The sequence below is a fragment of the Pholis gunnellus genome (genome assembly GCF_910591455.1).
Source record: "Pholis gunnellus genome assembly, chromosome: 2".
NCBI classification, from domain to species: Eukaryota; Metazoa; Chordata; class Actinopteri; order Perciformes; family Pholidae; genus Pholis; species Pholis gunnellus.
The window spans coordinates 22,187,034-22,211,213 of NC_136536.1; the positions used below are offsets into that span (position 1 = coordinate 22,187,034).

At 39.9% G+C, this 24,180-nt stretch overlaps 1 protein-coding gene across 1 annotated transcript in view; it reads left to right on the forward strand.

Moving 5' to 3' along the window:
• ntsr1 (neurotensin receptor 1 (high affinity)) overlaps positions 1 to 12,479 on the forward strand; it is a gene marked incomplete at both ends in the record, with an annotated part of 36,099 nt that extends 23,620 nt beyond the window's left edge. Inside the window, 2 exons of the mRNA XM_079179566.1 lie at positions 5,990 to 6,074; positions 12,224 to 12,479. Coding sequence (XP_079035692.1) covers positions 5,990 to 6,074; positions 12,224 to 12,479 — 341 coding nt within the window. The remainder of the gene's footprint in view (positions 1 to 5,989; positions 6,075 to 12,223) is intronic.
• Between the last annotated feature and the right edge of the window lie 11,701 nt (positions 12,480 to 24,180).

The window sequence follows — 24,180 nt, forward strand, 5'->3', positions numbered from 1 at the left end:
CTTTTAGTATGTGATGATATGATGTAAATATTGTATATTGTTTCCTTTCAACTGAGAGTCTCCGTATTTTAGCCCCCGTCTCTTGCAGTGACATGCAGTGAGGTTCGTGGCTGGTGAGGCACTGACTCTTTCAGAGTCAGATTTACAAATATATGAACCCAAAATAGAGTAGCTTCAATCACCATTCAATTGGCAACTTACACATTGACTACTGGTTGTTTTTCATTTTTCATATCAGCATTCTTTACACACACACACACACACACACAGGTAAGGTACATATTTGATTGCACCAGGATTGCACTGCTCTGCGACCTGCCCCACCGACCTGTGTTTCAGAAGCGGAGCGCGAGATCCCGCGATAATCTGTAACAACTATGGATTTATAAAGAGAAGAACAAACACATAAAAGGTTACTTTACCTGTCCGACGTTGAAATGCTGTTGATTTGGTCATATTTCCCTGTTTTTTGAGAATTGTTAAAGCTTAGATATTTAATCTTCAATGTTTGCAGTCAAAGCTAAATACAAGAAGAAGAAGAGAAGTGTAGAAGAAGAGTAACGGAACTACAAGCATAAACCCGACTCGTGGGCTCTCGCACGCCCCCTTCAGTGAGGCAGAGGTACTGTTTGCCTCCCCTCTGTGCTTCTTCACTGCAGTTTAATGTCAGATCAGCAAGACTAAATATGTTCAACACATACGTGAAATGCATGACATTCTATGGAAAGAAAAGACTTAATACATATATATATGTATATAATAATACAAGTGTCTACAAATATTACAGTGGTGACAAAATGAGAAAGCAAAAGGCACGCGCTCAACCCAGTTTGTTAGGGATTGCTCAATCTGAGGTGAGGCACATCTCGTCGCTGCCTCACCTTGCGTGTCTCCTCTCTGTTTGAACAGCACAAGAGCAAATTTAGCGATTTTGACTATAAAAATGCTTTAAATGATTGAAATCATACAGCAATTACATTTATAGCACAGATCAGTAGAGAAATATTATTTATTTTATTTTATCATTATTTGTTTTTTACTTTTCATGATGACAGCTGAGGCTCTGCCTCCTCTGACCGCATGTCCCTGGTCTCTTGTTTAACCAAGGGCATATGTAATAAACTCTTGCAGAGCTCAGCTTGACATTTCTGCCATTTCATTAGGGACTTGTAATGAAATGGGTAATGTCTTTCTAGAATGGTTCTGCTGTCATTGTTCTGAACTATGTAGCATATCGTAGATTGAATTGAAAGCATAAATGGGTCAAAATTAATGTGGTGGCCAGATCTGTCTCTCATACTTCCAGTCACAGCAGTCGATGTTGAAATCTGTCCTGATGAGTGAGGAGCTGTGTTGCTCTTCGGCATCAATCTGATTAGATTGATAATGCCATGCAATTTAAATTACGGGAAGAGGATTCTTGAAATGATTTCTCATACTGTCGCTGTGATTGCCATCTTTATCAAGCAGATGTAATGTAGAGACTGACTAATCCTCACTGTCATGTGCTTCACGTTCTGTACTCATCAATTATGAAAGCTGACTGAGACATTGACCAGAATGGGGCGCAGATCCCCCCTCTCGACAGGCCATCCCTCTCTTTCTCTGTCCTTCTTGAACTGAATTAGACCTGCTCTTTAAGCATGTGTGTCTTCCTAACTCAGGTTAAGTTTGGGGATACTTTTCAGTCTAAAAAACTATTTATTGGGGATGGCTTGTCCAATTTGGGACAAAAGCTGTGTCCCCATTTGGAAAAAGTTGATTTTTATGTCATTGGTTAGGGTTAGGCAAGTGGTGGTTATTGTTAGGGTAAGTTTGATTGTAAGTCAAAGTTATACCCAAAGGTGACCTAAGTGTGTGTGTGTGTGTGTGTGTGTGTGTGTGTGTGTGTGTGTGTGTGTGTGTGTGTGTGTGTGTGTGTGTGTGTGTGTGTGTGTGTGTGTGTGTGTGTGTGTGTGTGTGTGTGTGTGTGTGTGCATGCACTTGTGGACCAGAGGACATTTGGAGATCCACTCTTGATCACGTTTTAATATAAAGGTGTAAAACCTCAACTGTAGTGAATGTCCTTCCTAGATTTAAACTTGACATTGAAATGAAATGGAGAGCTACCCAGAAGACAAGGGAATGTAAAACATTTCCAAATCTATGAAAGTAAGGATCTAACAGCAGACTTTTACCAAAATGTAGAACCAATCCTGTTCATTTTTGCCTTGGAAATTGTTCCACTTTTCACTTCTGTTAATAGACTTGAACAAGTTGGCCTCACTGAAATCCGTAAATAGACTGTTCAATTTTCTTATTAAGCTTAAATTCCAAAGCATCAATTTGTTGTTCATTTTAAATGTTTCATTAAGTACTCATCCAAACACTTTATGTGAATCCTTGAGGTCAGAGACTGATCTTTTGAATCCTGCATTGTTTACTACAATGCCACTGTCCAGTCACCGAGCCCAGTGTTGACTTTCCATCGGGACTTACTTCTTAATTTGTGTTTTGGAACGAAGGTAAAACATTTTAGAGTTGAAGTTGTGGGGGTGTCATGTTTCAGTCATCAATAGCGGTCCATGGTTCCATGATTCATACGTAAGAATATTAAAAAAGGGTGGATTGCCAGGGTTTCGGAAATACTGTCTGATAAATGGCTGAGGGAGTGTGAGTCCAGGTATGTGTGTGTGTGTGTGTGTGTGTGTGTGTGTGTGTGTGTGTGTGTGTGTGTGTGTGTGTGTGTGTGTGTGTGTGTGTGTGTGTGTGTGTGTGTGTGTGTGTGTGTGTGTGTGTGTTTGTGTGTGTGTACGGGCGGGCGTGCGTGCGTAATGACAATGACAAATCACGGTGGCCAGAGCGCTAAGGACGGAGCTGCCACGCTGGAATTGACTGGTCAAATGAGATGTCTGGCTGCCGCTGACTTTTTAATAGACTGAATGCATGCAGCGCTAAGACACATGCATTAACGGAGCTGGCTCCATCCTCTCCCACTGATTTCACAGCTCGAGTGCGTCTGGGTATTTAAGCATTCCTTTACTGTACCTGTACGTTGATGTTCTTTAATAGCTCAAGGTAACCTTTTCCTACATCCACCGCAGAATTGAAAAAATGATCAGTGCGAAGTGATGGCGATGTTGTGGGCAAGAGAGTTGTTCTTGCTGCACCCAAAGTGTCATCTGATGAATGCCATCTGTAATGTAAGGATGTGCAGCTTGACAAATTGAACCAATGCAACACATAATGCATATATTTTTAATAAGCCCCACCCCAGTTTAAAAGTAAATAACCAAGTGCTATCGACTGCCGCAGGCGAGTGGGCCGTGTTGTCGAGCAAGATGGACAAAATAAAGAGAAGATGTTTTAAAATGTTTCTTTTGTTGCCATTACTAGTCGATCATCAACTTACAGCCCGGAAAAAGGTTGATGTGGTCCAGCAAACTAGCAAACTAACCACCGATGTAGAGCATTAATGGGGGAGCAACACCTACAACAATTCTAAATGTCAGTTCTGTTATACTAGTGGCATATAAATATGTTTTATGAAATGGTATGACTATATTAATGTTACATGATTAATATAGTTATATATAGTAATATATAATATATATTATTCTAACACAAAATGATTATGTTAATATTAACATTATACATCTTAATTTATAATGTACAAGTAAAGGGTTAGGGTTTCATCAAGCCAAATACTTTACAGTAGGTCAAAGTGGGATAAACTGAGGACACTGAGGATAAATAATTGCATCATCATAAACTAAACTTATGTGATGAAATCAATATAAGTTTATAAATCCTCCAAGAGAGAATCTTTCAAGCTCTCTCTGTCTTCTCTGTCCATCTTTGTCCTCTGTGGCTGGTTCCATTCAAACTAGACTAAACATATCCCATGGTTTCAATGACTTTATAGATTGCCTTTGTATATTTCCTGGCTAGGTGTTTTCAAGGCTGTGGCCAGGAAGCAGTTTATTTATTCAGAGCCTCTGTCTTCATTACATGTAAGCCTACGGCAGTGGAGATGACTTGTCCAAGTTGGGTTGTTCGCTTACTCTGCAACCTGAAAAAGTGTTTTTCCAAAGTCTCAGTGGCCGGTTGCATTAAAAAAACTTAAGTTATAATCCACCTTAAAGTTTGAGTTAAGGTTTCCTTGAAATACAATCAGCTGCACAGAACACACTTAAGGTTTCCTTAAGATGTTCACTTAAGTGTTTAAGGTTTTCTCTTTATTTTGGTCTTACATTTAAGGAATCCATTAAAGTTAGTTAAACCGTACAAAAGACCATAGCAACCCAAGAGAAAAAGATCTCTTAGGGTGCCTCTGACTCCATCTTAACCATAACATGGCCAAGTTTATGGCAATAATTGAAGAAAATTAACCATGCCGAACAGAGTGTTTGGCGTCTGGGAGATCCCAATGGATGGTTTTATGCTACGGGATCTTTCCAGTGAGTTATAGGCAAGGTATTCAAAGTCCACAGGTCAAAGTTGTGCCGGGTCATTTACCACGTTTCCACTGAATACTGTGGGGAAGTTCCCGTGAATATGAAGATCAATTTGGAATCAGAAATAAATAAACATTCAATCAATAACCAGTTAGTTTGCAATCATGACAATAAAATAAAAATTGTGCTTTAAGAAATCTTCACATTTTTTTTCTTTTCTTTTATAACTTACTTTGTGAGGCAATTAATGCTACCACAGTGCAATCTCCATGGAAACTAGAATTTTACAGCATTTTTCTAGAACTAAGGAAACCTTCTAAGGGAGTCTGTGCAACACCCTTAAGTAAGTCTCTCAGCGGAGAGCGTAAAAACCCGTCCTCCGATGCAGTGTACCGCCTTGTCATCCAATAACACGAGCATGATAGATGTATAGGAAAGAAAAGAAAAGAAAAACTCAGAGAACCCACAGAGAAACCCAACAGTGCTGTTTGAATAAACTATTGATTTGTGCCAACTCAAAAGACTTATTTATAAACCTTTTGAAACTGGACATCCAACCTCTGCGCTGAGTTCGAGTCCACTGCAACAAGTTGACATTTCTGTCTGATATATAGTCATTTGGGTGATTGTTGTCAAACGGAACACAAGCAGAAAGATTTCCACGATGCAGATCGATGATGACGACCATTACCATTTACCCGGATTTTATTTTGACTCGGGTTAAATTGGTCTAATGGCACACATATTATGGAAGATATCAAGGTACTTTAAAACACATAGCAACCCAATTGCCGCAAATTTTGTCAAAACATCACACGCCTTCGTCTTGGAGTTATAAATCAGACAAATCTGAGTGCACAGACATGATAGAGATATTATTAGATTCAGTGTGAGGTTTTCCTCTGCATCAAAGCAATCTGGTTATAGTTGGATGTCTGTACATCCATGGGTACCTTGCTAACAGGAACTGCTAATTTTGCATACTTTTAATTGTGCCAATTTGCTGGTGGGGTCTCAGTTTGGTCTGATTTAGTAACATGGTTAAGATATTATGTTATTTAGTATGGTATGTTGGCAGTTGAACCTGTACATATGAGTGCAGATGGCTGTGGAAAAACCTTTTACAAAATTGAAGGAATCTAGACTAACTTACTTCTGGTATTAATGCATTTTGTTGTGACACAAAGATCTCTACGATTTCACTCCTCTTCATGTGTTTTCAGGCAATGAAATACAATTAAAAATGATTTCTCTGTGATTTGCTGGGGCAATTTATCCACCTTGTCACTGGGTTGTTGAGCATGATTGCTTGGCGGCGCAGACATTGTATTTCCCGTCAAACACTTAAAGATGTCATTATTGTGTATGTCCTTGTGTCCTCAATACAAATCTACATGTCTGTTATTTGTTCAAGTCTGGTTTTTAGATATGCACATCATAATTTTGCAAATGTTCCCTTTCTGTATGTTTTTGTGTGTTTTATTTCTCTGTATCTATAGCACTATATCCTTCCTCCTGCCCTCTGACGCTGTCTCTCTCCCTTGTGTGTTCAGGAGCGGTGGTTATAGCCTTTGTGGTCTGCTGGCTGCCCTATCACGCTCGCCGCCTCATGTTTTGCTACGTCTCCGACTGGTCCGAGTGAGTTACGATCCTTCTCCACCTCTCATGCGAGGGAAACTCCAGTAGTTTTCTTTGCTCTGTGCAGAAACACACCAATGCTGCATACACAGTGCACGTACACCAACACAGACTTTCACATGCATGCACACTACTTTGACATATGCAGAGACCGTAGCATGCACACACGCTAATATTAGCTATAGTTGCATTTACAGGGTCATTAGTTAAGAGCGTCTGACAAAGAGGAGCAGGACAGATGCATCTTCCTGATTAGATTGCCTTCATTAACATTCTCATCTTCGCTCTCTCTCTGACACACACACACACACACACACACACACACACACACACACACACACACACACACACACACACACACACACACACACACACACACACACACACACACACACACACACACACTTGTCTCCCTTTCTTTTATTTTTTCCTAAAACGATTAGTCCTTCCAAACTACATAGTGTTGTCCCTAATTAAATCAAACACACACCGTTTCAGCAAAGTGCTGGGAAAGCCTCGTATTCTCCTCGAAAAGGATGAACAAACAAAACAGTTTTTAGGGTTTGCACAGTTCCTCTCTGTCATTGTGGCTTATGAGAAACATTGTACGTTTTTTAAATCATATTTAGTCAACCTCTTCCTCTTTTGTTTTGCCTTTTGTACGTGTGGATTTTTCTTTGCTTGATCGCTGATTAATATTCACGTCCTCATGACAGCAATAACAGTTAAAAAGAAATGCATTGCCGTGCAAATGAAATGTGGGAAAACATTTTTTAAATGCCCCCAATGTCAAAAAACCTTTAGATGTGTGAATAATTTGTTTGTCGACGAACGTTTGCCAATTCTGTCTCAAAAGCCTCACAAGCGTTGTGTCATGCATAATTATATGCATGTTAATAATAAAAACATTCAGTCTCATTTACCTTGAGGCAACCAAACTAATATGACTCAAATTAGTGTCTTATTCATAATCAATTGGTATGATTGTTGTTGTCACATCATTAAGCAACTAGTTGCCATCCACTGATATCAAACACGAGCAGCCGTTTGTCTTCAATATTTGCAGATTATGCTAATAATTGTGTGTGAGTTTTCTGCATCATGGCTGAAGTGGAGGCATGATTTAGAGGCAAGAACTGTTATTATTCAGACACCCAATAAAACACAGTGTACCTACGTTAGACACAGTTAGACCTAAGACAGGCAGAGACAGTGAAGGAGTGGGTGTGGTGTGTGACTAAAGCAGCATCCTGTGCACCTGTACCTTTTTCCCTCCCCCAACAAGGAGACAGGACACCAGAGATACGTTTCCTGTGCAAGAAATTCCCTTCATTGAGTAGTGTTAACAATTAAAAAGTCCTGCAATGTGTGTGTGTTTGTCCACTGGCCCCTAACTACAAATAGCAGAAACTGATTGCAGGAGTCCACTGTTTGATTTGAATCCTTTTTTGTTGTCATTGAGCTGAGAATCACCTGTTTCCACGAGACAGTGACAGACACAGGGCTCCCCTTTCCTAAATCAGTGGTGCAATGCGCAAATATCAGAGAAAAAATAAGTATTTTGCGGGGGGGGGCTCAGGGCATGTTGACAGACTTTAGCTGATTTTGTGCCAAGAAGCACCCGGTGCAGATGAATGTGGATTGGGAGTAGGAGGTATCAGTTAGTGTGGAAGGCACTGGAAGCAGTCCTGACCAGTTTTTTTTTCCTGGTAAGAGCAGTTCTCTCTAAATAAAATCAGTCCTTATTGGATCTGCCTCAAGAGGAAATTGACTTATGTGCAGGAAGCACAAACTCAGAATGTACAAATGCTGCACTTTGCGTGACATTATAATGAAAAATGCGGGGTTTTACTATTACAATAAAAATTGTACCAGAGCAAAGACGAGGATCTTCGTCATCATCTGTCGTCCAGCATAAGCAGAGCTTACAGAATTACCTTAGTATATGTAATGAAAAGGTCAACTATTTCTGTTGGCCCTTTCAATCCTACCCCTCATTCATCTTTGATGGTGTCTCTATATACAGACAGACACGCACATCATTGACTTTCCGCACATTTCAGTCACCCTTGTCCACTGCAACAGCAGAACAGATCGATACACCAGATTCCAGTAACTGAGATGCTGCTTGGGAGTATCTACACTATGTGTGAGGACATTGAGTTATAACTTATAACCTTTAATTTTCCCCTCAGTGTGCATTGTTTCCGGGTTTTAAGTTGTCTTATATTATCCGCTTGTTTCTATGCTACATACCCTCCTATTTAGTATCCATTCATCCTTACTTTGTCTGTACACATCAATAAAAACAGTTTGGACAGAAACAGTCCTACACAGTCACCGCTGAAATCTTATTCTACAAATCTTATTATACTAATATTATTAGTGAAACCTAATCTTTATCTGCAACTGTAGAAATTCCGGTGTTAATACAGAATAAAGAGACATGCAAAACACATTTTTTTAAAAAGTTGCTCAGTATTATGAATGAAGTTTTAAAGCTTCAAACTATTTGGTACAGTCCTTGTCTTATATGATGAGTCTCATATTCTGTTATTAGGAGAGTACTCTATTTACTATTTGTCGCTGTCCATTGACGGGGGGGGGGGGGGGGGGGGGGGGGCTGAATTAATGTTGCCTTCACATATTGGGAAGGGAAGGGACACGTATGAGGTCCAAAACGGTTTCTTTTGAACGATAGACGCCTGCACTTTGCAATTCTTTAAGTGTTTTCCCACGTTAGTATCTTTATCACACTGACTTGCTTGATTATATATTTATACTTGTTGCAGTCTCTTTAATTCTCCACCGTGTGTTTCCTTCCTTACCATCTCTGTACCCCTCCCACCTCCTGTCACATCTTATGTAATCTTTATATTCCTAATTTCCGGTCGTCCAACAGCAATCAGAGGGACAGAGTCAGATCACTCTCATCCAGGGGCCTTTCTTGGAGTTGAGCCAATCTGGAGCCAATTATTTTTCTGTGGCCCCTGCTGTGCTGTCCTGAACACTAACGCCCACTTTTTTCCGGACACAGACGTCTGCAGGGCAGCTAAGAATTCGCAAACCTATAGCACCAGTGTTTGCTGCTTTACTAATTTATATTTAACTCCTGTAAGATTTGTCCCTTTGTGTTGTAGAAATAAAATAAACCAGCACCCTGAAGATAGTTAACTATTTAGTGACTATCAGGTGTTTAGACCATATTGCTTTTCTCCAGTTACCAAAAACTCCACAAGTATACGTCATCCTTATCTCGTGTCTTCTATGCCTCCAAGACAAAATCATGCTTTCTCTGAAACAGCGGATGTGCGTTGCCTTTCCAGCATCCTTTTTCAGAGCACTCAGAGCCGCCGTCTTATTTGTGCTGCCGCTCTGAGTTCTTTTAGTTGAAAATATCTGAACTTTTCATATAGTCAGCGCTGTCTGCCAGAAAAGAGAAGAACCTCATGGACACTGTGTGGTCTAAAAGCAGTACTTTAAAACAGCTGAGCAGAAACACTGCTGAGCTTGTGAAGGCTAAGAAAAAATGACCCAGCCCCAATTTCTACATCAGGGGTCACTATTAGGCGGACTGCGGTCCAAGTCTGGACCCAGACGCCGTTGCCTTAGGACCCGGACCTATAACCAATAGATAATTAAGAATTATTACATTTTTACGGAGCGCCTCTGAATTTGAATTGACTACCCCTGTTCTACTTCAACCCACACAGGCAGCAGCAAGGGTCAGTGGTCTAGAATTGAATTATTTACATTTTATGATGATTGTATTTTTTAGACAAAAAAACATTCCCGGCTAAAGCCCCGGAAGCCTGATGCGGACGATGCCACTGATCGCAAATCTGGAATGCATTCCAATTCCTTAATGGATTGAAATTGAAATCAATATGCTCCCTTTTCCTCTCCAGTATATGTTCATCTAATTGAGGCATAGAAAATGTTTATTCTTCCTTTCATCTTACTGAAGCTTTGACAGAATGAACAAAGCCAGAGGCTGGTGGAAAGACCACACATACAACTTCCTGATGCTTTCTCATCCTTTTAAAAAAAATAGTTTTTACTGGTTAAAAACATTAGCAAACAATAAACACACTGTACAGGTACATTCTTTACAGTTAATGCGCTCATGCATAGTTTAGAGGGTATGATTTAAATTTTGTTTCATATTTATTCTCATTATTATTCAGCCAAGATCTTCTTAGTTGTAAAAAGAAAGAAAAACAACTTTAATGACATCCTAAGTAAAGAGGTAAAAATGAAAAACCAAAGTATGGTTTACATAATGTACTACCTTGTCATTTGCAAGTGCCTTGATCATTTCAAGTGTTGATTGTAAAAATAAATGTTTATCCACACCATGCCTTCATGAGCTTGCACATAGTAGCCTAGCCTATAGCCGCAGCATCTAGTGTTTGTTTATGAGGCAGTGCCAATTGTTATGTGCTGACATTGCATTGGATATATTGTTGAATCAACTCAACAGAATTACTGAAATTGGGCTAAAAACCACGGATGTATTAATGATCCTCGTATTACAGAAATTGGTGGTATAATTGGTTTATAATAACTATACGCTATGAAGCATTAGTATGAGTAAACACTTGAATCATCATTTATAAAGCATCCAACACTCATTAGTATACAATTCATAACAGCAGTTATAAATGTTTTATTCTTGATTAATAAGCTTGTCTATTATGTGTTTCGGGATTGTGTTTTCACACTTTATAAATGATGGATTCCCCTTTTGTAAATGAAGTATTATATATATTACAAACCGGGAGTTTTAGATGATTAATAAGATCATTTATAAAATGATTAAGAACTTATTTAGATGTACAGGACTGTCTCAGAAAATTAGAATATTGTGATAATCCCCATACGTGTGATTTAGTTTACTGAACCAAGCTGAGTGTTTTTCAAGGCTCAGGAAACCCTTGCAGGTGTTTCGAGTTAATTAGACGATTCAAGTGATTAGTTGAATACCCTACTAGTATACTTTTTCATGATATTCTAATATTTAGAGATAGGATATTTGAGTTTTCTTAAGCTGTAAGCCATAATCAGCAATATTAAAAGAATAAAAGGCTTGCAATATTTCAGTTGATTTGTAATGAATCCAGAATGCATGACATTTTTGTTTTTTTAATTGCATTACACAAAATAAAGAACTTTATCACAATATTCTAATTTTCTGAGACAGTCCTGTACATTATTCATGCATTTATATATATGATTTAGATATGCACTAATGGTTAGGGACAATGTTAATATATGCTTTATAAACCCCGATTAATACTGCAATTCATGATTAATTCAGGTATCATTTATTTTATAAATGATCTTATTAATCATCTAAAATTCAAATTGATTCAACAATATATCCAATGCAATGTCAGCACATAACAATTGGCACTGCCTCATAAACAAACACTAGATGCTGCGGCTATAGGCTAGGCTACTATGGGCAAGCTCATGAAGGCATGGTGTGGATAAACATTTATTTTTACAATCAACAAATGTACAAATGGGGAATCCATCATTTATAAAGTATTAAAACACAATCAGAAACATATAATAGTGTAGTTATTATAAAGTGTTACCAAATAGGTTTCAATATTAGTAATGGTGTTCACGCCATATTCCTACCCCTACCTATGCTATGTGTGTCATTTAAAAAATAGTAACATCAGACTATTTTTGCCTCTTTTTAGGTGGCAGGAGTGAAAATTAGTCATTGTCAACATTTGTTCTATTATGGTTTAGAATGATGAAGACAGTTGGAGAACAATAGGATGTTGGCTCTAGAGGTGGACTTGTACTCCCTGGCAACTGTCGTGTTTTTGCTAATTAATGTACAGATCTTAAGGCATTCTATTACGTATCTCAAATGGCTTAAGAAAAATGTTCATATAGCTACCCCCGGAGCCGCCTAGGTTTGGAGCTGAGCCCTGAATGTTTACAGTGTCTCGCTCCGCCCCTGAATCCACAGTACAAGTGATGAATTACAGCCAATATATCCATTATTAAAGCTGCATACAGCTAGAAGGAAGCTGAAAGATATGTCTTATATGATGTTTAATCTATCTATTTAAACACATAAATATGTCACATGTAACAATGGCTCCCTGTCTCCTGTTTTCTCACAGTGACTTATACGACTTCTACCACTATTTCTACATGCTGACCAACGTCCTGTTTTACGTCAGCTCCGCCATCAACCCAATCCTCTACAACCTGGTGTCGGCCACCTACCGTCAGATATTCTTCTCAATCCTGCGCTACTTCTGCTTGCCCTGCCGCCGTACACCCAGGAGGCACCCCCACCCCTTTACCCGCCACTCCATCAGCATCTCCAGCAATCACACCCTCTCCACCAACATCATCAAAGAGACTGCGTACTGATTAGGCTACAACGACATACACTTCCTCATGCTATGAACCCATCTGTGCCACATTGTGAATACTTGTCCAACTTCATCCAGGACATTCTGGAACTGGTTTGGTGACTGTTGGCACAGGCTGATCCAGTTCTGAGATCGCTATCATTTGACATGTGGCACCAAGTGCTCACTATGAGATTTAATTTCAGATGCACATTTATTATGTGTGATTCTGTGTTGTGTCTTTGATCATTCAACATGAGTTTGGGAAATGAAAAAAACGACATATGACGATGGAAGTATGAAAAGGGCGAAAAGAGCATCTTTTAAATGGAAACTGATATGTAAATGTTATATATAGTATAGATGTTTGTATTGTACCAATGATTCACATTTGCTTGGTGCTGCACGTGACTCATTGTTTTCAAGAATCAACTTAAAAACCTCCTGAAAGTACTTTCTCTATAACTATGGCCTCTGGCAATACTTTCACCACTACTAAAGTGCTAATGCAACCCTCCTTTGTGCTACATTGGGTGGGCATCCGTGGATAAACTCAGCTTTGATGTTGGGGGAAAAAAAGTAGCTTGAATCCAAGTTGCATTGACTGCTGTGTGGTAAGAATCCCTTGCGTCATTACCACTTACCTCACTTACCTCACGTCTATCTTGGCTTTGTCCCGAGCAGCTTTTAAGCACAACTTTAGTCGAACAGAAAGTGAGTTCAAATAGCTGGTCCTTAGACTCTGAAATATAAATGTACATGGAATTTGTAAATAGTGCGTACAAACCACATGAATATTTGTTGTTAGTTTAATTGTGTAGACAGAAGAGTAGGGATGTCGCGATACCAGAAATGTACTAATCAATACCATTACCAGTGAAATCCTAACATTTTCAATACCCAATTTGCTACCATTGTTAAAAAAAATACAACACAACAAACACTTTGAACTAGTCTTATTTTATATTGCTGTGAAAAGATTCAGACAACTGTATTTATTCAGGTTTCTGGCAAAACATGTCATGACAACTTTATAATTGACCTTTGCCTAAAACCCATTTGAACTGAATAGATCTTGAATGAATGATAAAGAAACTCAATGCAACCTCCGTTAACATTAGCTGCAAGCTCCGCAGGACTGTTCTGCCATCTGCTAACAGCTAACGTCAACTAGCTTTCCTTCTGCTGATTTCAACATGTTCTTGTTGTTCACAATGTAGCCAATCACATTGTCCCGGTGCAGCCGTCACATTTTTAAAAGTCTGGCATCGACTTGAACGACAGGTTGCTGTGATTGATTATTTGAAGTATTTGTACATAGTTACCGTGTGGAGCAAATAATAAAATGTAAGGATGCAAAGGCACAAGCATGCTTACCTGAAACGTAAAGTCGAACGGAGCAAGGAGCACTTCAACAGATACAGAGAACCCACTCGATTGCCTCCCCACCAGCTGCTGCTGGAGCAATCGGAGGCAATCTGGAAGAGATCTGGGCACTCCAACTATTCCATCAGGAGCAACGCCAAGATGTGAAACAATATGGACTCTCACTCAGTTAAGGCACACAATATGATTCATGATTTAGTAACAGCATTCTGAAAGGCCAAGAGAATGGAGCTAGCGCAATGGGCCACTCTTCTTCTGAATGATGTTGGGTAGCAGAAGAATGCCTTGATTGCGTCTTTATTGTAGTCTAATTCTGGAATACATGTTTAACCAGAAGGGGGATTATTCGCCCAGTGCACCAGCTCAGTACCCCTAGAAATTACGTCCATCGTGGCCGACTCCGCACCTCATGATTTATGTCCAGCTACACATTTCGGTGCCAATGCAAGAAGTGAAAAGAGTGCTTGTAAGAGAAGTTAAAACCCTACTATGGGCTATCCTCTGCATGCTTGGCCAATTGCTGTTACAGAAAGGTGTCGGGGGTGGGGTGGTGGCTTGTCGCTTGTGTTGTCAGTAATATGCGACATACGTAGGTGTGTACAGTATGTGATGGTAATGCTTTCTCCATGTGTGTACTTGAATGTTCCCCAAAGAGTACATGTAACTTACAATGGACTGTACTAGTTTGTGTTTTTGAACAAATTACAGTTTGTTTTTTTGCTTTAAAAACATCATTGAATCAGCAGCACTAGAGAACTTTTTATCCCCAAGGTTATTTTCAGTCTCTGAGAGAACCCAGCCTGATACTTCATCTTAAGAGAAGCCTCTAAACATTGATTTCAGTTTACTACAAATGGATAGAAATTGATTTCATTATAAGAGGCTGTAGTAATGATCAGAGTCACATCAGCTGCGTCCTTCAATGTTTGCAGTTTGCACTGCTTATGTTATTGAAGTCCCACATTTATGTTTGCCAGGTTCAAAACCAATTGAGGTGATGTACAAAAGTTTCAAGTCTTGTCATCACAACCGTCTGCAGCCATACTAGCGGCTCTGTGAGGCTGTAAAGCTGGCATAGAGGTGCTTTGAGATCTGAATGCTAACATCAGCATAGTTACTGTACTAACATGTTGACGCACAGCAGGTAAAATGTAACATTGCCACCACCTTAGCATGCTAACACTAAGCATTTGCTAATTCGCATCAAACACAAAGTATAAAGAAAAAAGGCGTTCAATTTGCAAAAATTCAGAAAATCTAAAAAGTGATTGGGATTCATCCTGAGGGGTATAAAACTCTATCCAATACCTGTTGAGAAATGTCTACAAAAAAACAAATGTAAACTCTAGAGCTAGAGGAAAAGTGAAGGACCACCAAATGTATTAAGATACATTGTCTGGAAACCAATAATATCTGTCCAAAAGTTCATGGCAATCCATCCAACAGCCATCCATAGAACCATGTCGCTAGTGTGAAATATTTACAAAATATTCTACAGCAATTTCACTTCTGTGTATTCAGTATTTACCACCTAATGTATTAGGTCCTGATCACATCAAGCGCCTTTTAGCAGCCTGGGGTGGCTTTCTGTAATTGTTGTCAATGAGAGTGAAGCGTTTTGCCCTCTGTGCACCTTGTGTCTTTGCATGAACACTCTGATAGCCTTAAGTTGGAAAAAAAAAATCAACTTGGAGCGTAAAAGCGCCCAAAGTCCCCACGTTTATTTTCAAATCGTGGTGAGTTTTGCTGGATAACCGGAGCTGTGTGACTTCACCAACCGTAACTACCATGATCCGAACAGAAAACACAACATTAGTGCTTCACTTGAGATTTGGGGTTTGTGGTTTTCAGCCATTTAAACTGTACTATCAACTATTAGCTAGCCTACACTTCATGGTTTATGTAAAGCAGACATTATCACTCATTCTGTGGTTGTCTAGCAAAAAGTAAAAAATAGAAGCAGCAAAAAAACCCGCTGTGATCAGGCCCTTACACTTCCTTTTGCCCACTAAACCCACAATGTGACCCGGCACTGCTACCACTTACTCAATGCATATCTCAGCAGTACATTGACAAAAAAAAAAGCTCAACCTCTGTGTACTATTTGTATTACGCAATGGCTGGTCGTTTTAAATGTAATTGACTTTCTTATTTCAGGTGACAGTTACAGTATTAGCTGTGCTTTGTATCGGTTGATATGACTCTGTGTTCCTGTGTGGTATCTGTGTTCCTGTTGAATCAATGGAGGCTTTAGCCACCTTATATACGTTCCATCAAAACTTAATTCAGCCAAACATCAGATTCCCTGACCCAAAGATCCACCAGACATACTGAATGAAATATATGAAAAAGATGCTGTATATCCCTTTAGTTTTTGCAAACCATACACATGCAGTTAGAAAGCGGTTCACTGTAGCCTTCTGCACAGACCTGTACGTGGATATTACAAGCTGAATGTGTTTCGGCCGAGTGTTCATTGTATTTAAATTTGCTCATTTTAACTGATGATTCCAATCATCCATGTTTAACTGTATATGACACATTTCTCTGACAGAATGTTATTTCATTTCATATTAAAAACAAATAATAAAGGAATGGAGATATATATTATGCTGATGTACTGACTTTGCTGTTATGTCTCTCCTCTGTCTTCTTCCTGCCACACAGGCTCCTCCCACAGGTATGCAAACAATGAGAAGTGCACGCACACACACACACACACACACACACACACACACACACACACACACACACACACACACACACACACACACACACACACACACACACACACACACACACACACACACACACACACCATTAAGCATTGGTTGATCTTTTTTTCACACTTTATTCTTTGCCTTTTCACCACAGACAGAACACATACAGAAATAAAGAAAAACAAAACAAAAACACAACAAAGAAACAAAGCAAAAATGTAAAAGGATCTGGATTGCTCTGTCCCTCAAAAGCATAATAAATCCTGAGAAATATTCTGGTGATTTTATCTTGTGTTATCGTTGACATGTAAAAATCGTCCATTTCTCCCACTTCTCACGACATCGCTCCTCTTGAGCTCTTATTCTGTGAGTTAACAGTTCCATGTCATACATTTCATTCACAATTTTCAGCCAACCATCTTGTGATGGTGGTTCTACCTTGTGCCATCCCTTCCTAATAGCCTTCTTACAAACTGCTAGCAAAATTGTCAGCAGATACCCGTCTTCGCTTAACACAGTATCTGCTGTCATATTACCAAAGTAGAGAAACATTCATGACTTAGGTATATCATAGCCCAGAATTTTGACAATAGCCGTATGGACATTTCCCCAAAAGTGTACAATTTCCGGACATAGCCAAAATACATGGGAGTGGACTACATTTACTGCCTCACATTTCCTCCAACATGGTTGAACAATAGACAGACATTTGTTTGTAATTTGGGGAGTAATAAAGAATCTGATTACATTCTTACAACAATGTTCTCTCCAAGTACGCGAGGATGTTGAGGACTGTTGTGTCCTCCAAATATTCAACCATTCATCCTCCGTAATATTCACACCAAGTTCTTGTTCCCATTTCAGTTTTACATAAAATGTTTCCATCAGATGTTAATATATAGTCGATATGATTCTGTATTTCTTTGAGTTGTAAACTCCTATTATATTTCTAATTATCCATTTTTATCAAAGTTTTGTCCTTTATTTCTCTGTCGAAAAAGTCCCTTACTTGCAGATATCTGAAGTGGTCCTGGTTATTTAGTGAGTATTTGTCTTTCAGCTCCTGGAAACTCGCAACACTCCCGTCTTTAATAACTGTGCATATTGCTGTTATTCCATATGAAATCCATTGTTTGAACCTCAGATCGAGAGTACCCGGGATAAAATGTCTATCATAGGCTATCCATCGTAGAAGCCTGAGCTTCTAGTACTTCTGAGTAATTTTCGTACCAATTTAAACCACATCTCTAATGTAAATCGGGTGACACCATCCATCTGTTCAAGTAAATCTTTAGCTATATATTTCTGTCTCCGACAAGGCTTTTGAATTGCCCTTCCTTCTACGTATTGTTCTAGGTTTTTCCATTTTGCTTCATAGTCATTGGTACACCAATAAATTACTGGTCTAATTTGAGCTGCATGGAAATATGCCCTAAGGCAGGGGTCGGCAACCTTTACTAGCCAAAGAGCCATTTTGCCCTATTTTCCACCAAATAAAATGTGTCTGGAGCCGCAAAAGCTATTTGATGCTATTTGTTTATAAAGTTGTATATATAGTCATATTATATATACAAAAACTATAGTTTGTTGTATTTACCCATAGCTTTCTCTATTTCTATTTTTGTAATAGGTGAAGTCAAAAAGTCATTCTGGTTTTTCTCAATTAATGGTAGGTCCAGTGTCTCTAGAAAAGTTCTAATTTGGTCCTTGTCGGCAGATAAAGGTTGGCTATACAAATGTTGATAATAGTTCCTTAATTAAAATGGTTTCAATCTCCTTGGGATTTGATTTGTAACCGTATCTCTTATTTTATGGATTGTCCTGTCTGCCTGTTGTTTTTGCAGCCTTTTTGCCAGTAGTTTATTTCCTTTGGGTCCCACCTCATAGTAAGATTGTTTAAGGAATCTTGTTTTCTTTTCTATCTCTGTAGGTTAATAGCTTATCTATGTTGCCTCCTATTTCTTAAATTTTTGGATGTTGAGTCGTGGGTATTTTTGTTCTGTTGTTCGATTTCAAGCAGTTTTTCCTTTTCCTTCTTGTATGTTTCTTCTTTAGCTCTCTTGATAGCTGCTGTCTTAGCAATAAGTTTCCCTCTCATAACTGCTTTAAGAGCATCCCACAAGATGGTAGGATTAACTTCTCCATTGTCATTTTCTTTTTGGTATGTTTTAATCTCTATTTTGATCTCCTCAACAACCGACTTGTAATTTTGTATTGCAACATTTAACCTCCATAATGTTTTTTTCTCCTGTGGTTTTAGCTTGACATTAAGATAAACTGTGGTCCGACACGTCTGCTGCTCCAATTTCACACTCCATAACTCTGTATATGTCCTTTTTATTCATAAAAAAATTGTCAATTCTAGCTTAACTGTGTGACGACCCTCCCACTTGCCAGGCTGTGGGCCGGCTCACGGATGGTTTCCTGGTGGGAGGAGCTGGGACAATCACCTGCACCAACCAGCCAAGCTGATTGGAGCTTCCAGGAAGGCTTAAAAGACAGCCCGTCTGCGAGGCTCTCTCTCTCGCAGGGCAGGGCCTGCTGCACCACCCTCATCTTTGTTCAGAACATGGCAGTTGTCCAGCTAAAATAAACCATAATTGGGTAAAATCTCTGTGTGGCCTCCCTTTTTGTTGCCAGCCTTGAGCCAGGTGGTAACAACTGTTATTAGGTGCTGAGTAGTGTGTATAAAAAATAAGCCTGTATAAGAGTCAGAACCTCAGGTTTGAAAATAGCAGTATAAATAACTAAAACTATGGCTCTGTCTCTCCCATTGCCTATTTCACAGTGACCTAGTCTGCATCCAAGTTGTGTGGTATAAAAAGAGAAGAAAGAAACAGATCTATAGTGACTGATTCCAGCAACTAGCCACTCGGCTGGTTGCGGGAGAAGACCACGTTCTTTACTCGCTTCAACAAAGAGATTCCAGGCTCTTTCACTTTTGGGTGAGGTTTCCGTTTAATTAGAGTTTACAGATGATGATATGATATAACTTATCTTCCTGGTCTCTCTCTGGTGTGTCTTGTGTGCGGTAAAAAACGTGTGATCTCCCAGTCACCCATGCATCATTAGCAGTCTGTTGCACCTGTGCCCCATATACCAATTACCTGCCACACTAATCCACACTGCCACCCCTGGTCAACCTGAGGTAAGCTCCCAATATATGATATAATACACAGACCTAACTAATGGCTCCTACAAGATCTATAATGGGTAATGTGTATTACTTCTCTGGTCTACTTCATTTCAATCCCTTCGTTTTAAGGCGGTGGGCTCCGTCTGAACTCGGTGAGCCTCTCTCTGGCACGCTATGTTTCCATGGCAACACTTCATTCAGCCTCTCCTCCATGGCAGCCAAGGTGTTCACCCTCTCCATCACCGACACCTTTATCCCACGCTTATTCAGGTCCCATGCAGCCTTCGTCGGCGCTCTCGTAGATCCGTGGTCCTTGTACACTCGTATCTTATAGGGCGTCTGGTACCGGATCCCTTTAAGTACCGCTTTGATCGGCCCGTATGCCTTGCGTCTTCCCATTATGTCAGCTGCATAGTCGTTGTCAAAGAACAGTCGCTTGCCATCAATCTTCTGCACTTTTTTAACATTAAACTGTAGAAAGTTAACTAATATTGATCTCGGGGTTGAGGTCGCAGCCGGCTTTGGGATCATTGGTTGATCTTCTTGTTTTGTCGCCCTATTAAAAACCAAAATAAAGTCATCAGTCTAAAGATGTTAATTGAGGAACGACATGGGACATTACCAAGTTCTCCTCTGTGATCAAACCCCGTAAAAGAGTGTGCAGTTATTATCAATATCTGGGGCTGTTTTTTTGTACACAGCAGGCCTGGCCAACAAAACCACAGACAAAAAAAAGTAGGCTTGACTTCATTTTTTGTTAGTTGTTTAGTTGTTCTTGTTGCTCATTAGTTCTCATAGTCAACTGAAGTTTTTATATGATATTACTGTTGTTTATTGCCTGAACATTGCTGCTGCTGTAGTCATTTGTGTCCCACATGGATTGACGGCTGACTACGTATTTTAAAATCTGCAGGAGTAAATAATATTCTGTTTTTTTGGGGAGTTTTTTACATTTCACTACCTGACTCTAATCATAGGCTACACGCTGTGTTGTTAGCTATTTTCTGCATATATGATATTAGACCAACCTCTATGGAAATTGTATTTATTTGGGACAACTCATACAAGAGGCAGATTCAACATGCTTTACAAACATAGACAACGCATTGGAATACAACTTTAAAAGATTGGATAAAAGAGAATGTGAACATGTACACGTGTATAGGTAATCCTTAAAATGAAGAAGGAAAATAAAGACAAATAAACAAAATAAAATGAATCAGCATAATATGAGAAACTGGGATGGGGAGGGAAGCGTAACTGCAGCATGAAGGTACTGCAGGCTAACGAAGTAAATGTGTCACTGTGCTATTGGATAGAGGACACTAGCTGATTAGAACAGTTGTTATCTTGTTTGACAGCCCTGAACAATTGCAGCAAGGAAATTATGAGTGAACATGCGTGAGTAGTGGATGGCAGATGCATGAGAAATAAACTACAAGCCTAAACATATTAGGCTTATTAGCACATTAGCATATATAGCATAGTATAGTCTTCCTGACTAAACTTACGCTAGAGCTTCATTTGGTCCGAATGAAAAGCAGCTTTTCATGATTCAGATGTTATACCATTAAATGTGCCGCGGGGAGTTTTCATTGCAAACAAACAAGTTGTGGTTTACATTCAACGTGCATCTGCACACAGTTCTGTATACAGTAAAGTGTATCATGTCCCCATGCTTACGTGTGCATCCTTAAGGGCATGCTGTTATAAGATATAAGAAGAATATGCTACTGCAAAAAACATATCTATAATTTGGTTCAAATCAATGGCTGACTTGAATTTCTTTACCTTTTGTTTACATGTGTTGCCTGAGAAAAGGGTTAGAAGAACAGAAGAGAGGACGAGGAGAGTCCACTGCTTCCCATATTAACCAGCTTTTCTCACATCTGACCTTCAGTATAAATTCCTCTTGGCTCTGTGGAATTCATCAGTACTGGGGGTAAGATTACACAAATAAGGAAACATGGATCACAGATTTGGGGTGCTGGGAATAGCCTGCTTATATGTTAAGATAGGAGGAACCAAAATCCCTCCATTCTTAGTTTTCTCACTTGCATGGCTAGTCCTACTCACATATAGCTCTGGGGAACATCTTAACCCATTCCCACAACCTATTGATGTAGACACCAGTGTTAGGAGTGTTGGCCACAATGAATGGTATGCCAGTTTATAAAGCAGCCGGTGAGCAGTGATACACCGCTGTTTGTAGCTGGCCGAGGCGTGACACTCATGATGATGAATTGCAGCCTGCTAGTGTTGTCACGCAGAGATACTAATCACCACGTACCACAGTGAATTCACATTAACTAGAAAAGAACTGTAGCAAAAGCTTTTATTTTCCTCTCTACCATTATTTAATTAATCTCCAGCTGTAGATCAGTAAATGCTCTGCTCATGTATATTTCTGTTTTCTTTCCACATTGCACATAACCCATCCAACTACACCTTCCTCAAACTTGAGTGCTTCAGCTCTGCAAAAGCTCTATTCAAACTGAGTGACCATTGATTTCATTATCTAAGCCAAACTGTTCCTTGGTTTTGCTTATTGTTAACTCTCCATTAGTACCTGTCAATGCAGCAAACTCAGTCTTTTACAATTTTGCACTGCATTGTTTTTCTCCAGTCAGATGAGTTAAGGGAAGGAGGATGAGGGATGTAGGGATGGGAGTCGAGGGATAAAGGAATGAGGGGATGAAGCATGAGGTATGAAGAGTTTAGTGCAGAGGGATGGAGGGACAAGGGGACGAGGGGTGAGGGATAAAAGGATGAGGGGAGGAATCAGGGTCATGGAGGATAACGATGTTGGACGGGTGTCAGCTGGAGGCAAGAGGGAGCTGGCGGAGTTGAAACTCAAAGCAAGTCAGCCATCTCTTCGTGAGCTCTGATTTTTGCAGAGCATCCAGTGGTTCCTGTAGAAGGGGAGGGATGTGGAAACTGAGTAAAGGTGAAGTGAACAAATCAGATGTGCTTATTAAATACTTTTCTGCAGAAATGGGATATGTTTGAGGCATGGTCTTTTTTCCCAGGACCTATTAAAACATTTGATTTCATTAACAATAAACCACACCAATGAAAATATGTTTTTTAGAATAATTTATTATATATGGAAGATGGAGGGGAGCCATGATTATGAATGATTAAGGGTCCAGGATCCGGACAAGATTTGGCAGAAGTTGCGACACCAGAAGCTTGTGGCCACTTTGCCTGTCTCTGAGATGAACAGAAGGTCTTGAACAAAAGCTTGACTTAGGTTGGGTTCATTTGGACTTAGGTACAAATTTAGTCGAAAGAGGTAGATGGGTTGAGGTTGACCGGACTGGTTGCTCTTGCTGCACTGGAGGTGGTAAATGAAAGTGTCAGAAGAATGAATGGAACTGTCAGACATGCTTGGGTGTCAAAATGGATAGAAGTTCTGGGTAGTAGTGGTGAACTCTGAGCAGCACAGAAAGCAGAAGAATGCCAGCAGGAACATAAATTCCACGACTTTGTTTATGATTAGAGACAGATTATTTGAAATGAATAAAGTAATCCAGTGGATTTTTTTGTTAATGCTTGGAGTGAGACGGAGTAGAAGATGATGTCAAGAAATGTCTGAAAAGGGAGATGCTGGGACCTTCTGTTTTCTCTCAGGAGAGAGGAACTCCAAGTTCATGAAATACGCAAGTCAGAGTTTGGAGCTGCATTGACTTTGCATCGGTTACATGCTCCTGCAGATTCCTGCTCTACAACATCAGGAGGATTCGCCCCTTCCTCACCGACGAGACGGCACAGGTGCTCACCCAGGCTCTTGTCATCTCCCGCCTGGACTACTGCAACTCTCTACTTGCCGGAGCCACGGCGTCGGCCATCAGACCTCTGGAGCTCGTCCAGAAAGCTGCAGCTCGTCTGGTGTTCAATCGCCCCAAGTTCTCCCACACAACTTCCCTTCTCCGTGCTCTACACTGGCTCCCTGTAAGAGCTTGCATCCAGTTTAAGACTCTGGTGCTAGCCTACAGGGCAGTGAAAGGAACAGCTCCTTCCTATCTCCAGGCCATGGTCAAGCCCTACACCCCCGCCCGACCACTTGGCTCTGCTGCCTCGGGGCGATTGGTTGCCCCGTCGCTCAGAGGTATCTGCGGCCAATCGATCCGGTCATGGCTTTTTTCTGTTCTGGCCCCACAGTGGTGGAATGAACTCCCCACTGACGTCAGGACAGTAGAGTCGCTGTCCATCTTTCATCAGGCTGAAAACTCACCTCTTAAAGAAGTACTACCCTGAGCTTTCCACTCAGCACTTATTGTATTCGTATTAGTTTGTTTCTGCACTGTACTTTGGCTCTGGTTTATGCTCTTAGATGCTTGTTTAAAAAAGGAGATGCACTTATGACTTCTGGTGACTAGTAGTTCTCTTGAATACCTATGTTGAATACACTTATTGAAAGTCACTTTGGATAAAAGCGTCTGCTAAATGACTGTAATGTAATGTAATGGAGCTGG